The sequence below is a fragment of the Anser brachyrhynchus genome (assembly GCF_964034855.1).
Source record: "Anser brachyrhynchus genome assembly, chromosome: 1".
Lineage (NCBI taxonomy): Eukaryota > Metazoa > Chordata > Aves > Anseriformes > Anatidae > Anser > Anser brachyrhynchus.
Genome location: NC_137694.1, coordinates 128,439,473 through 128,452,165, shown reverse-complemented (window position 1 = coordinate 128,452,165; position 12,693 = coordinate 128,439,473). Strand labels below are relative to the sequence as shown.

General features: G+C 36.5%; 1 protein-coding gene across 9 annotated transcripts in view; it reads left to right on the top strand.

Moving 5' to 3' along the window:
* CNKSR2 (connector enhancer of kinase suppressor of Ras 2) overlaps positions 1–12,693 on the top strand; it is a 223,225-nt gene that overhangs the window by 125,072 nt on the left and 85,460 nt on the right. For all 9 annotated transcript variants that reach the window (XM_080587949.1, XM_080587946.1, XM_080587948.1 and 6 more), the window contains 2 exons: positions 5,669–5,802; positions 9,307–9,518. In XM_080587949.1, coding sequence (XP_080444075.1) covers positions 5,669–5,802; positions 9,307–9,518 — 346 coding nt within the window. The remainder of the gene's footprint in view (positions 1–5,668; positions 5,803–9,306; positions 9,519–12,693) is intronic.

The window sequence follows — 12,693 nt, the reverse complement described above, 5'->3', positions numbered from 1 at the left end:
ATCTTACTATATTTGCCTTTCAGTTACTTCCTCTGATACTCTGATCCATTGTGTGAAAGCTTAGAATGATATTTCAGATTGCAATGTTGTAACCGAACATGTTGAACAAAACAAATATGATTAATCTCTTTTTTCCTCACTTGACATAGAAGTGATTTAATTATCTTAGAACTCTGAACTCTCTTAGAATTTTTGTCTGTCCTCAAAGCAGTAAACTGGTGGCTCAAAACCTAACAGAAATAAACATAATCTACTCTATCTTGTCTGTTTTGTTTCTCCTTCCCATTTTATGTTATTCTGGGGAGGTTTCAAACGAAAGCTCCCTGAAGTGCAGTTTGAACCAGGGTGGAAATTTTGCTAAAGAAGATTCTTGGAGCATATGAAACCTTAAGTAAGTCACTATCATCATGTTAGCAAGAAACTAGCTGAAAAGTCCTCCTTTGCTTCTGGAAAATGCTTTGTTAGTTAGTCAAAAAGAAACTAGACTTTGACTACAGTGTGAAGACTCTTCATCCAGTGCCTTTAACGTACAGAAAAGGAATGGTAGAGCAACATGTTGCCAGGCTTCAGCTAACTTGGACTAAGCCCTGCTGGTATCGGTGAAAAGGCTGTTATTAATAGTGTGGTTTGGGGCAAGTCCACCTGCTAGCCACATCTTGTGTCTTGACTTGGAAAAAACCTTCTGACCCCTCTACATACTCTGTCACATTCTTCACCAAGCTTATTTAAATGTCACCTTTTGTATATTTAAAATAGCTCACTGTACTGTTTTTTATGTGATTAAATTTTACTGTTAAAATCACCAAGACCTCAGTATCTGTAGTTTTTGTTTTTATTTTTTTGTTTTGTTTTAAATAGACTATTTTAGATTAGATATTCATCATATCTCCACTATGCTACATTCAACTTTTCAGACAAAACAACAACAATAACAGCAGAGTCCTTGGTTTTACACAAAATGCTACTTTTATTATTTATATTATTATTTTTCTTTACTTGACTATATCGCCTCCTTCATTCATCTAGAGACAATGTTATATTCTGTTTTCATAATTTATTATTAGAATTGATGACCTTGCACTTTTAAATCATTGCATTTGAATAAAATACTAACTTGTTGGCTCTTCAGTTGCTTATTTGTCTTTTAACTACATGAGAACTGGGCATTTTTTGCAGCATTGTTAAAATGAATTCTGACTGGGTTTTCCTACAGTGTCTGAAATAGTTATAGTATGTCATAATTTCATGTCATGGTTCATCCTATAAAAGGTTTATTTTACTGGAAACATTTTGTTCAATAAATTGTGATAATCTTGGTTCGATATGAAAATATATTAACAGTAAAATATGTTTATTGATGCAAATACTGTGTAAAGATATTACCATTTAAAATCATGTATTGTTTTTTCTTATATTTTTAAAAATCGTATGCCTTTGTCTGGAGTAATGTTTCTCAAACTATATATTGCAACTGCCAAGGGAGTTATTTAAAGGTTCGTAGACCTTTTAAAAACATTAAACAAAACTTCAGATGGTACATAATTATTAATTACATTAATTGTTTGGCGGGAAGGGGGAAGCCAACTTACTAGGAGCACTATCTCAATTTCTTCAGGATTGGCAATGAGTACCTATAGGGACTTCTGATTTCCCTGTCCTGGAGAAACTGAGGCTGCTGTGAGTAAAGCCAATTATCTGTTGTCTGGTCAACTGACAGTTTGGAAAAGGGTTCCTAAACACTAATGATTCTGAAGGAGGATGGTGCATCCATGACATTTGAGAAACAGTACTTCCAAATGTATTGAAACATGAATTTTGTGACTGACATTGTGTGTTAACATTGATGCAGAGCTTTATGTGAGATATTTTTTAGGCTATTCCAGTTTTAATATGTAACTTCTAAACTTTCTTTGTCAGACTATTCCCATGGGTTAGTATTTAAATCTCTGGACCTGAAAACTTTTTATTTTTATTGCAGTTTCAGCATTCCCAATTGCCTATGACAGCCTACTAAAAGGGACTGCAGCAGAAGGAAGTTCTAGTCCTTGGAGGAGAATTAACTTGGTGATAACACTGATCTCCAAGGCATCTAGATCAGGAATACCTGAATTGGAGTTCCATGTAATTTTCTGTTCAATGTACCTGCATGGTATAATATGGTCCACCGAATGGCCTGTAGGATGAACGTGATCAGATTTACTTGCAGAAGCACAGATTGACTTGAACTGAATGGTTGAGAAGTCTCTAAATTGCAATGCAAAATGCCTTGAGGTGCACCTTGCCTGCAGGTCATATTCTGAAGGCTCTCTTTCCAACAAGGAGAGCCTGAAGACTTTGATTCCTTACAAAATGAAAGTTGAACTCCTAGAGCACAAGGTGGTAGTTACTGCAGTGCTCTCTCCATGCCTCAGTAACAGGAGAGCTCATCTGAATGCTTTAACCATGTTGCAGTTCTTTTAAAAGAACTTGCTGATTCATCAGATGAAGTGGTGATAACTATCAAAAATAGCGGTGGTATATTTATAAATTTGGATTTCTACTTTTGTTCCAGTTATGCAGCTTTTCTGCTTTTGTAGAAATGAACCAAAGAGTTGAGTCTGGCAGTGTGACCCAGGTATACTAAAGACATGAGACATCCTAGTATATTTTGGGACAGTCCCAAAGGATTGTGCTTCCTCTTGTAGGAGATTGTTTTACAGCTCCCTTTGGGAGCTCCCGGTGTGCTGGGAATATTACCTGCATTGCAGTCCTGTGAGATACCACAGTCATTTGGACTCCTACCAGTTACACTGTGATTCTCACTTCTGAAAATGTTCTGTTATTTAACCTGGGAACAGTTTGAGGGAAACCTTTTAATTCCGGAGTTCTGTGTTAACTGGATAACTTGTGTATTTCTCTAGTAGACTGAATGCCATTTCTTCCTGTGGCACCTACTGTTTTAACCACCTCACCTAGCCAAAATATAAACCAAAGTTTGCATTTCTCAAAGACATGCAAAATTCACTGATTTCCACAGTCTCCCAGCAGACTCCTCTGAAGGACAAGCCAATCTCCATAGCTGGGCCGTTTGTTCTCAGGGACTCACGAAGTTACCTGGTAGAATCCTCAGACTTCTTAAAAATCATTTTCTAGAAATTAAGCCCATCTCATTAGCATTTAAATAGTTAAGCCCAGGTATTCCAGGCTGGGAAATTCTTTACCTGTGTCCTGTGGCTGTTCAGCCCCTGATCAGGATTACTGTGGGCTCAACAACTCACTGTTAAGTCCAGATCACGGTTATGCTTGGGCACGATTTTCCTTATGTGAGAGAAAACATAAAATTTTGATTGCCGTGGCCCCTAGGGCCCCGTTTCTACTTATCAGCCTATTCATTCAGGTAAAGTAAAGGGCTGTCTTCCTCCTCAAAGTGGAGAAGAGCAAATCCATCTGCCCAGCTTATATTCCTCTTAGTGTTCCTGCAAGTATGAGCCGTGAACAACAGCTTGGGCTTAACAAGTGTAAACATGGTCTAGGTCACAAAATTCTTTTCGCTTAGAAGGAAAATTAATTCTACAAGCCACTCAGCAAGCTGCAAAGTGCACTTGTCATAAAAATGCAAGGTATCATAAAGGAAAAACACAGCATTGCTTTAGTAAGTGTTTCAAGAACATCTGTGGCTACGGTGTCACAGATGAAAATTTAAAGGATAAGGATTGTGTTCCTCTGAAAGAGTTTTCTTTGAGTTTGTTTGGTTTTTTTCCCTCAGTTTTGCTACCAACTTTAGTCTTACTTTTGCAGACTTCAGTCTTCTACTTGTTTTTTAGTGGTTGTAAAGTCTTTTACCTGTCTGGCTTTGTGTGTGTGTGTGTTTCTCCCTCTCTTCCTGTAAGTAATGGCTGTCTTTCATTGGCCTGGTTACAGAATGTTAACTCTAATGAGCAATAAAATAATTTAGCAGTATCATTGTTTACAGATGATGGATTTCTACATTCAAAAAGAACAAATTTGTTTCAGTTTATAGCTGTAGTTGTAAGGGTGGACTTGAAAAGTTTTAACAAGAAAATGTTGAGCCTACAGTTTATCATGTTTGAGATGACTAACATCTAACACAGCTCTGTTCCTAAAATACAGCAGTAACTGGTTAAAGGATGCCTGAGGTGTCCTAGGTGGCATGTGTTCTTAACATACAGATTGAAAGAAAGTAATGCGATGGTGAGGACTTTGCTTGAGAAGCATAAATTTAGAAGGGCTCATCGCTAGCTTGTGAAAGGCCAACATTTTTTAAAAAGTTCCTGCTCTTGAACTCTTTGGTTTTTTTTGCAGTGTAGGTATAGTACTAGAGTGTCAAGATTAATATCTAGAAGATGAGAACTGTGTTGATTTTTTTTGTTTGTTTGTTTTGGTTTGTTTTTCCACAGGAATGCCCACAGGACTGTCATAAAGTATTTTTAATAGTGCTGGCAGAAGGATCTTTCTACACACCTATTTAGTTAGTATTCAGAGCTTCTCTGCCATAAATACAATGTGAAATATGTGTCCTCCAGTAGTTACTTAGTTCAGAAATTATAGGTGTGTTGCACAGTATGTCTTCCCCAAACCTTTTTCTTCAAGGAGTTCGCTTCTAACAAGATAGAGAGGAAAGAACTCTTTCAAAGCAAAACTCAGTATTTCTTGAATATTAGATCTAGATTTTAGATGGTGTATGGAGATACTGTTACTTGCTGTTTTGCCAGTTTTCTGTTTGAGTTTAGCTATCAGACAAACCAAGGAGCATAAGACCGACGTATTATTAACCACGCTAGAGCAATCTAAGTTTGCTTCTCATTTCATTTTCCTGCATCTGCATCTATATAGAGACTGTTAGCAAATCTTGCTATAATTTCTAGTCCTGCAGTGATTTAATAAAGTCTTCAAATGGTTGGTCATTTTTTAGCTAGCCAAGGTAGTTAAGTTAAAGAAGAAAAACACATGCTTAATTTGAAGGAGAGAGAAGGATGTGATTAAGATGAAGGATCATTTTGGGATGAGAATAATAGCTAGAATGCATGATCATTCTGTGAGAAGGGTACAATTTATTCACCTGTGAGTAAACGTTACTTTGTGAGGAAGTGTTCCCAGGGGAGTGAAGAAAAATAACAATCTCCAGTTTATTCTGTCTCATAGCACGTGCACTCTGAGTATGCAGTACCTGAATTTACATCATCTGCAGACATAAATTGAAGCTTTTACAGTTACTCCTTAAACTGTAGAGCAGATGGGAGAAGATGACATTCAATTTAATGCCTACTTATGTAGCTTTTAGTGTAAACAGTAGACTTTTTCTTTATAATGTTAGTTTAATTAAGGAATTCATTGGATTCTGTTTGTTATTTACTCATAAAGATTTCACCAGTGGCTCTACTGATTACTGTTTTTATGGGCATTGGCAATACTTTTGCTTTGCAAGGGGAAAAAGGGAAAGATGTTATCAGAGACAATTTTATAAGCACAATACATGTCCATTCATAGTTGTAAGCATAAGTGTTGTTTTGTGTTTTTTTTTCAGCCAATTTAAAATCACACAAAATATTAGAAATGTTAACTATTTCTTCAACTTTCTGAACTGTAGAATGTTTGTAGCTTTTTTGACTAAAAGTAGATAGTATTTAAGAGTAATAATGATTTTTTTCCTCTCTCTCTTTTGAACCAGCCTCTTATTCCCAGAAGTCCTACAAGCAGTGTTGCTACACCATCCAGCACTATCAGCACACCTACAAAAAGAGACAGCTCTGCCCTCCAGGACCTCTACATACCCCCTCCTCCATCAGAACCTTATGTTCCCAGGTAAAAAAAAAAAAATTAAAAAATCATTTAGGGTACTATTCATTGTCAAAAATACCTGTAAAATAACTGGCCATTCCGATCCTATCTGATCATCAGCATACCCTGCAGGCTTAGGCTGCTAATACTTCATTTTACAGGGAAACTGGTTGTTAACAGTAGATATGCTGAATCACACCCACAATAGCCTGAATCAGTGTCTTGTCTGAAAAACAGTCAGTAGCCTTTAGAAAGACAGGTTCAATACCCTGTTTTCTCAAATGCGGAATAATATATTGCCTATAACAGTGTCATTCTATTTCAAAAGAGCAAAAATGATCCAAAACCCTGAATATGTAACTACAAAGAGAGTTTCTAACTGTTGCCTTGCCTAATAACTACCATGCAACAAAGAAGGCTGAGCTAAAAGAAAGAAACTTTGCAATTTCAATAATAAGAGTAATTGCTTTGTTCTTCCATACTGATTTCTTTTTTAGATATATTTGATTTGTTAGTGTTAGAGCAGTTTGCATTTTAGTGTGGTTACCCTACTGTATTCTGCAGTGGCCACGCTGCTCCCTGTAGTTATGTTTGCTACTCTGACTTGTCACCTGGAACAGGTGTTCTTATCTCTCCCTCCAAGACTCTGGGCTTGCTGAGCCAGAAAAGCAACAGATTCTTCTTGCAGATTCATTAACCTACCCTCACACGATCTTAGAGGATTCAATATAATTTTATAATGTACATGGATGTTGCTTTCCTAAAATTTTGACAGAATTATGGCCTATAAATGCATCCATAGGTACATCAGTAACCCTGTAAGTATGTCAGTAACCAACCAGAGACCTAGGGATGTATAAAATAGGGATCAGTATTTTTAATGTTTCCATATACAGGATGTCCAGTCAATGTATTTTTAAATTAATTCTTGCTTTTCTTTTAGTTAGCTTTCTTGAAAAAGTTGTAAGAGCAGCATGTCCTTTCTTGTACCTAAGTTTCCTGTACCTGAAGTTCTGATACCCGATTTTTTCTTAGGCTCTCATATCAGTAACTGCTAGCCAATTAATAAGATGTATGACCTGATGATGACAAGACTTTCCTGGGGGCTATCCAAGAGTTAGGAAGATGGCAAATTAAGTTGCCTAGTGGGGAGGAGAAGTCGTGATTCTTTGATAAATTCTTGCTCTTCAGAGATACAAAAAACCTTCCAGGGCAAAAAGGTGACTTTCCACTTCATGATTTAGATGATGCCTTAGGCCTTCCATGAAGCCATAAGCTGAGTCTTATGTTCCTTCTTCATCCTTGCTTTGTCTGCTGCCTGGTCTGCTTTTATTTCTGAGGAAATTAAAAAAAAAATGCAGAAAGCAACCCCAACCAAAACACAGTCTTTGATTTCTCTTCGATCAAAGTAGTTGTATAGTAAAGACCTGTCACTCTTCAAACTGGAACTGTACTGTCCTAAAAAAAAGTAGTGCTTTTGTACTGCTACTGATCATGTTTACTGCTACAAAAATACTTTTGTTATTTCAGATCTTCATTACGAATTTTGACTACTTATTAATAATACGTCTTAACTCACAATGTTTAATGCACTAGTTTGGAGCAATTCTGATTAAATATTATAATACATATTAATATAAGGTGCAATCATACAGAGAGAATATGTAGTTTTGAACTTTTTTTTGCCAGCTTAATCCTAATGGACTACGGTTCATTTCACAAACCTGTCACATACAGTACAGAGTTTCTGAATGATCTATTTTGGCATTTCATCTGTTCTTTTGGTCCATGATTAACTATATTTAAACATGTCTTTATTTTGGGTATTATCAACTGTTCGATATCTGTTTTTCAGTTTGTTGTTGCTGTTCCAAGGGGGAATGAAAAAAAAAATAAAAAAAAAATCCACAAACTCTTCTCTTGTTTCTGGAATAGAGTAAAGGATTGATACTTTGATGTAAGTTGTAAAACCCTGAAGCCATGTTACACTGATAATACAGTATACAGATACTACATCCACAGACACTACAGCTGCCAGCATAACCACACAAAAATGGCATGAGAAAGTGGAACCTACCCTTTCTTTGTGCCAGTTACTGACAACTGCAGGTCGTAAATTAGTGCCTGGCCAAGTCTGTTGAGTGTCTTTGGGGGGAGAGAGCTAAATCCTGCGCCTCCAGTGGACTGCAGTCAAGGTTATTTGCATGGGGGCTCTGCACTTCCCTTAACACTGACAGTGAAGGTCATTCCAGGGCTATCTGTCTGTCCTCCTTGTCATGGAGATCTCTTTGTACCAGTCCATGAGTGGTAACAGGAGACGCTGCCCATGGAGGTCATATGTATGCATCCTGCTTCTTCCTGATGGTAGCTGAAGCATGGATTAACATCTGGCTGTTCTGCGTCAGTCTCCATCATTTTACCTGCTGGCATCCCTCAGCACCATCACCAGAGAGGTCTTCCCATGACAAGCTTACAGCCCTAGTGGGCCTGTGCCAGTCCCACTCCCTAACACAGCACCATCCCTACTCTGGGAAAGGCTAGCAGAGAGAGCGTAGTGGCTGGTGGGGGTTTCTGTTGCTCCGGTGTCACTGCCAAGCCAGGCTGGCCCTGTGTCATCCTCTGTGGCTGCCTGGATCCCAAGAAGGGTCTTTTCTATATCCTCATGCAGAGTCTCAGGGAGCCAAGGGAAATATGGGTCAGCATGGTGCTCAGCTTAGTACTCGCACAGTGGTCCAGAGGGGCAGAAGCTCTCCAACACGGCCATGAGGCCCCAGCTACTCTCTTAGCAGCCTCCCTTGCATTTCTCTTCTCAAAAATTATTGTCTGATTAGGCCTTTTGCAGCCATTTTCATCCCTACCAGCAGTTTGGAAGTGAAGCAGTGGGAAGGAAAAAGTGATCTGGTTGGTGAAGTGAGTGCCTTGCAATGCATTGCTATCCTCGTACAACAGCTCATGATAGGTTCCACACACCCTTTCTGGCACCACATGGACATACCTATACAATTCTGAGGCCTCAGTGGACTTGTACTAGACTGTGTCAAATGTCTGTACATCATTGGTCCCTGATTATTTTTGTTTTGGGGTTAATTTGTTAGGAACCAGATTGAATTTGTCTGTGCTTATCATTTAACCATGTTTTAAAACTATCTGATGCAAAATGAAAGCATGAAAGAGTAAGATCAACATTATTTCCTCGCCCTAATTCACAAAATGCTAGTAGCTTCTGAAGAAAATCGACATAGAAAGAGTAGCTGCAATTCACCTTTATTTGAATGATTCTTTTCAAGAGAAACTGTTAAAATTCAGTTCCATTACAGTAATGGAAGCAAATAAGCAAAGGTGTGTGAGATAACTACCATATACATACATATATGTGCATATGCAATGTATGAGCCTGATTTTGACGATATCTATTTGCAACTTATATGAAATCTTGACATATTCCCATTTTTTACTGAAATATTCACATTTTTAAAAGAAATCAAAGTCTTATCCCAATATATTATAAAACTTTCTTGTTTATTAAAGGGACGAAAAGGGAAATCTCCCATGTGATGATGTCGGCAGACATATAGTAGGCAAACCGGTTCATACAGGATCCGAATCTCCAAACTCATTTCTTGACCAGGAATATCGAAAGCGCTTTAATGTGGTTGAAGAAGATGCGGTTTTATACTGCTACGAGTATGACAAAGGAAGAACAAGTGGTCCTGGAAGGAGGGAGAGCACACCAACATATGGTATGGCGTTGATCTGATAACAATAATCACCATTTGTTTTAAGATTTCTTCATGCGTCTGCTTTTGTATTTAGGCGTGAAAATAATTTCAGTGGCTATTAAATTTGCTAAGAATTCTGTACAACTTCAGTTTAATTTCAACCGAAGAGCTTATTCAAACATTTATTCTCCAGGTTATTTTCCCTTTGAATCTACTGGAACTCTTGCTTTACCTAGTAACATATTTCGGCTTTGGACTAGGAAAATTGGTTTTCTGTTGCCAAATACAGAACTGTGCAATGGTAGAGTTGTTAGAATATAGAAGAAAATGAAGAGGAAATCTCATTTTTAAAAAAGTTATTTTGACTACCGTGGTGTTAGTTCAGCACACAGTTGAATGTTCTTTCACCCCATTTGCTATGTTATTTCAATTATTAAACTGAGCATAAACTGCATGTTGGAGTTATTATAGTAATCCAGACATCCCTTTGAGAAGAAGACAGACTTAATTTATGAGGAAGCATATATTTGGTACATCGTACAGTCAAGCTCCAAAATCGCTTGGGAACCTTGATACAAATTGAGCTTGAGCTGTGTAAATTATCCTCAGGACTTGGAGCAATATGCTTGCACAATCTTAAAGGATGTGGTTTCATAAAATGCACCTGTTCGACACAGCCATACAATTGTGCTGCAAAATCCTCAGTATCCTTTTGAGTTTGAAGTGTTTTCAGGTGTTTTCTAACCATGCCTATACTGTATGAAATAAATGCTAAATGTTCAAAGTTGATATATTAATTTTATTACTCCTGTATCTCAACTATTACACTTGGTGTCTGTAGTCAGTTCCATTAACAGAGAGGTTATCTGTTCCAGATGTTAAATTTAATACTAGTGGTCTAGAGGGAAGAAGAACACATTCTTTGTTCAAGGACTGCTGAATCCATTATTTTATTACAGGATAGCTTTTGTAGCCTTTTCCCCAATTATCTGAAAAGGTTAGAATACATAGATAAAAGACTACTGAAAATCAGACATTATTTAACACGTTTATTATACAGCATTTCACTTTTGATCTCACTTCTTTTTTAATGATTTCACACCACAGAGTCCATTTTCACTTAAGTATATTTTCTAAAAATATTACCATTTCAACATTAAATCCTGAAGTTCCCCACATGGCATTTGTTAGCACAAGATTTGTGGCTAGACATGACCTTAGAATTTCACAGAAGTCTGGAAAATGAAAATAACACCATTCTGGCTTATGGTGGCCCATTAAAGAAGGTCAAATGGAGTTCCAAGGCCTAGAGAAATAATTGTTTTCAACATATACTTATTAATTATATGGCGGCATTAATTTTTTTTGTTTAATGCTTCTTAGCCCTCTTTCATGAGGGCGCTCCATGATTTCCTTTTTGTGTATTTATTGGCTTTTTAACACTGTTAACCAATAGACTTCTTTCATATTCTTATGCGCTTTCAGCTGTTGTATAATTGTTTCTAGTTGGCCTCAGAAAGATTCAGTTCACATCCTAGTGAAATTTTCCTGAATGTAGTCATCAGGGAAAACAGATTTAGAGGGGACAAGTGGAGATTACTAGTGGTAGCAGACAAATGAAACTCAGTTTTGAGGAAAGAAACAAATTTGGTCATTGCAGTTTTATTGCCAGGTACAAAAAGCATGCACTTTGAACACCTGGAGATATTATGGAAATTTTGTTATGGCTATAGCTTTTTGGTAACAGTCACACTTTATGCGATTTTTTTAGTTTTTGTATCTTTTCAATTTTGCAAGTGCTTTCTGTAGGATACTGTGAATTCAGACTTACATAGAAGATTGTATTTCTAGAAAAAGTGGCCATTAAGTTACTTCTTATCAAGGATACATGAGCCTAATATATCCACCCTCATGAAATGACTTCTTAATGATGTGCTTTAAATCTCACTCAGACTTAAAAATGTGCCCATAAATAATAAAATAAATCATAAAAAGTTAAACATATACATGTTTTTCCCAAGTAATTATGTATATGTGAACTGATCTTGTGGTCTCTACACATTTTTAAAGAAATTATTACAATACCTTAGCAACTGAATAAAAAACAATACAGCCTTTTACCATTATGCTGCATGCTTGCTGTGTTTCCAATGGATGCCATACTTAGATAGATAGATTGACATGTCTAAATGTTTGTTTTCATTGTAACCAATTGTCTTTTTCATTGTATCATGGGTTTAACATAAAAAATGCGGAATAAGTATGGTCACCTTTATGTAGTGGGTTTTCTACTAAATAATTAACAGGTCTTACAATTTTCTTTTTTTTTTTTTTTCACTAAGCTCTGATACTTTTTGAAACAAAATATTTTTCCAACTTTTATTTTCTGCGACCAGTAGATTGATTTTTCAAAAAGAGCAAAGGCTGGCCTTGTTTCTGAAAACATTTTGTTTTCAGTCTGCCAGATATTGTGCCATACTCTATTTTTCTGTTTTAACATGCTGTTTAACTTGCTAAAAACTACAGATCACTTTAAGCAACCCCACTAAGTTGCATGGCACATTTTCACTGAATTTCTAACTGTATTTGTAGAATTCTTAAGCAGAAATTATGGTTCATAGCATTTTTAAAAATCAATTCTGCAGCTTCCAAATCAAAATGTAAGATACAGTAGTTTTCAGCTTTTCTGTCACTTGCTAACATCAAGTTACTACGTATTGTTGCTAACAACACTGATTTCAAATCAAAGTGAATTTTCCAATAGTAATGTATTTTGCTTTCTGTAGAGGAAACGCCACAAAAGAAACTATAGAGGTTTTCTGTTTCCTTTCTTATTCAGTCACTAACAGATATCTTAAACCTCCCAGCAAACATGCTATTTGTGAAGATACTTTAGCAATGTGGACATATTTATTTTGCCAACAGTTCATTCCATATATGCATTAAAACAGTTCTCTATATGTGTGCGCCAGGGGCTTCTAGAATAATAAATAGATATTGTTCAGTGAAAACTAAACTAATTAATTTCAGTGTGTTTCTCAGTCTCAAACATCAATTTGCTGATGATTTTGTAGGGCACTAGATTTCTTTTCTGAATTTAAAAAAAAAAAAACAATTAAAAAATCCATGATGTACTTTCAGCTTCTTCTTCTTCTGCTGTTAAAGAAAACAGAACTCCTATCTCAGTCTCTTGTTC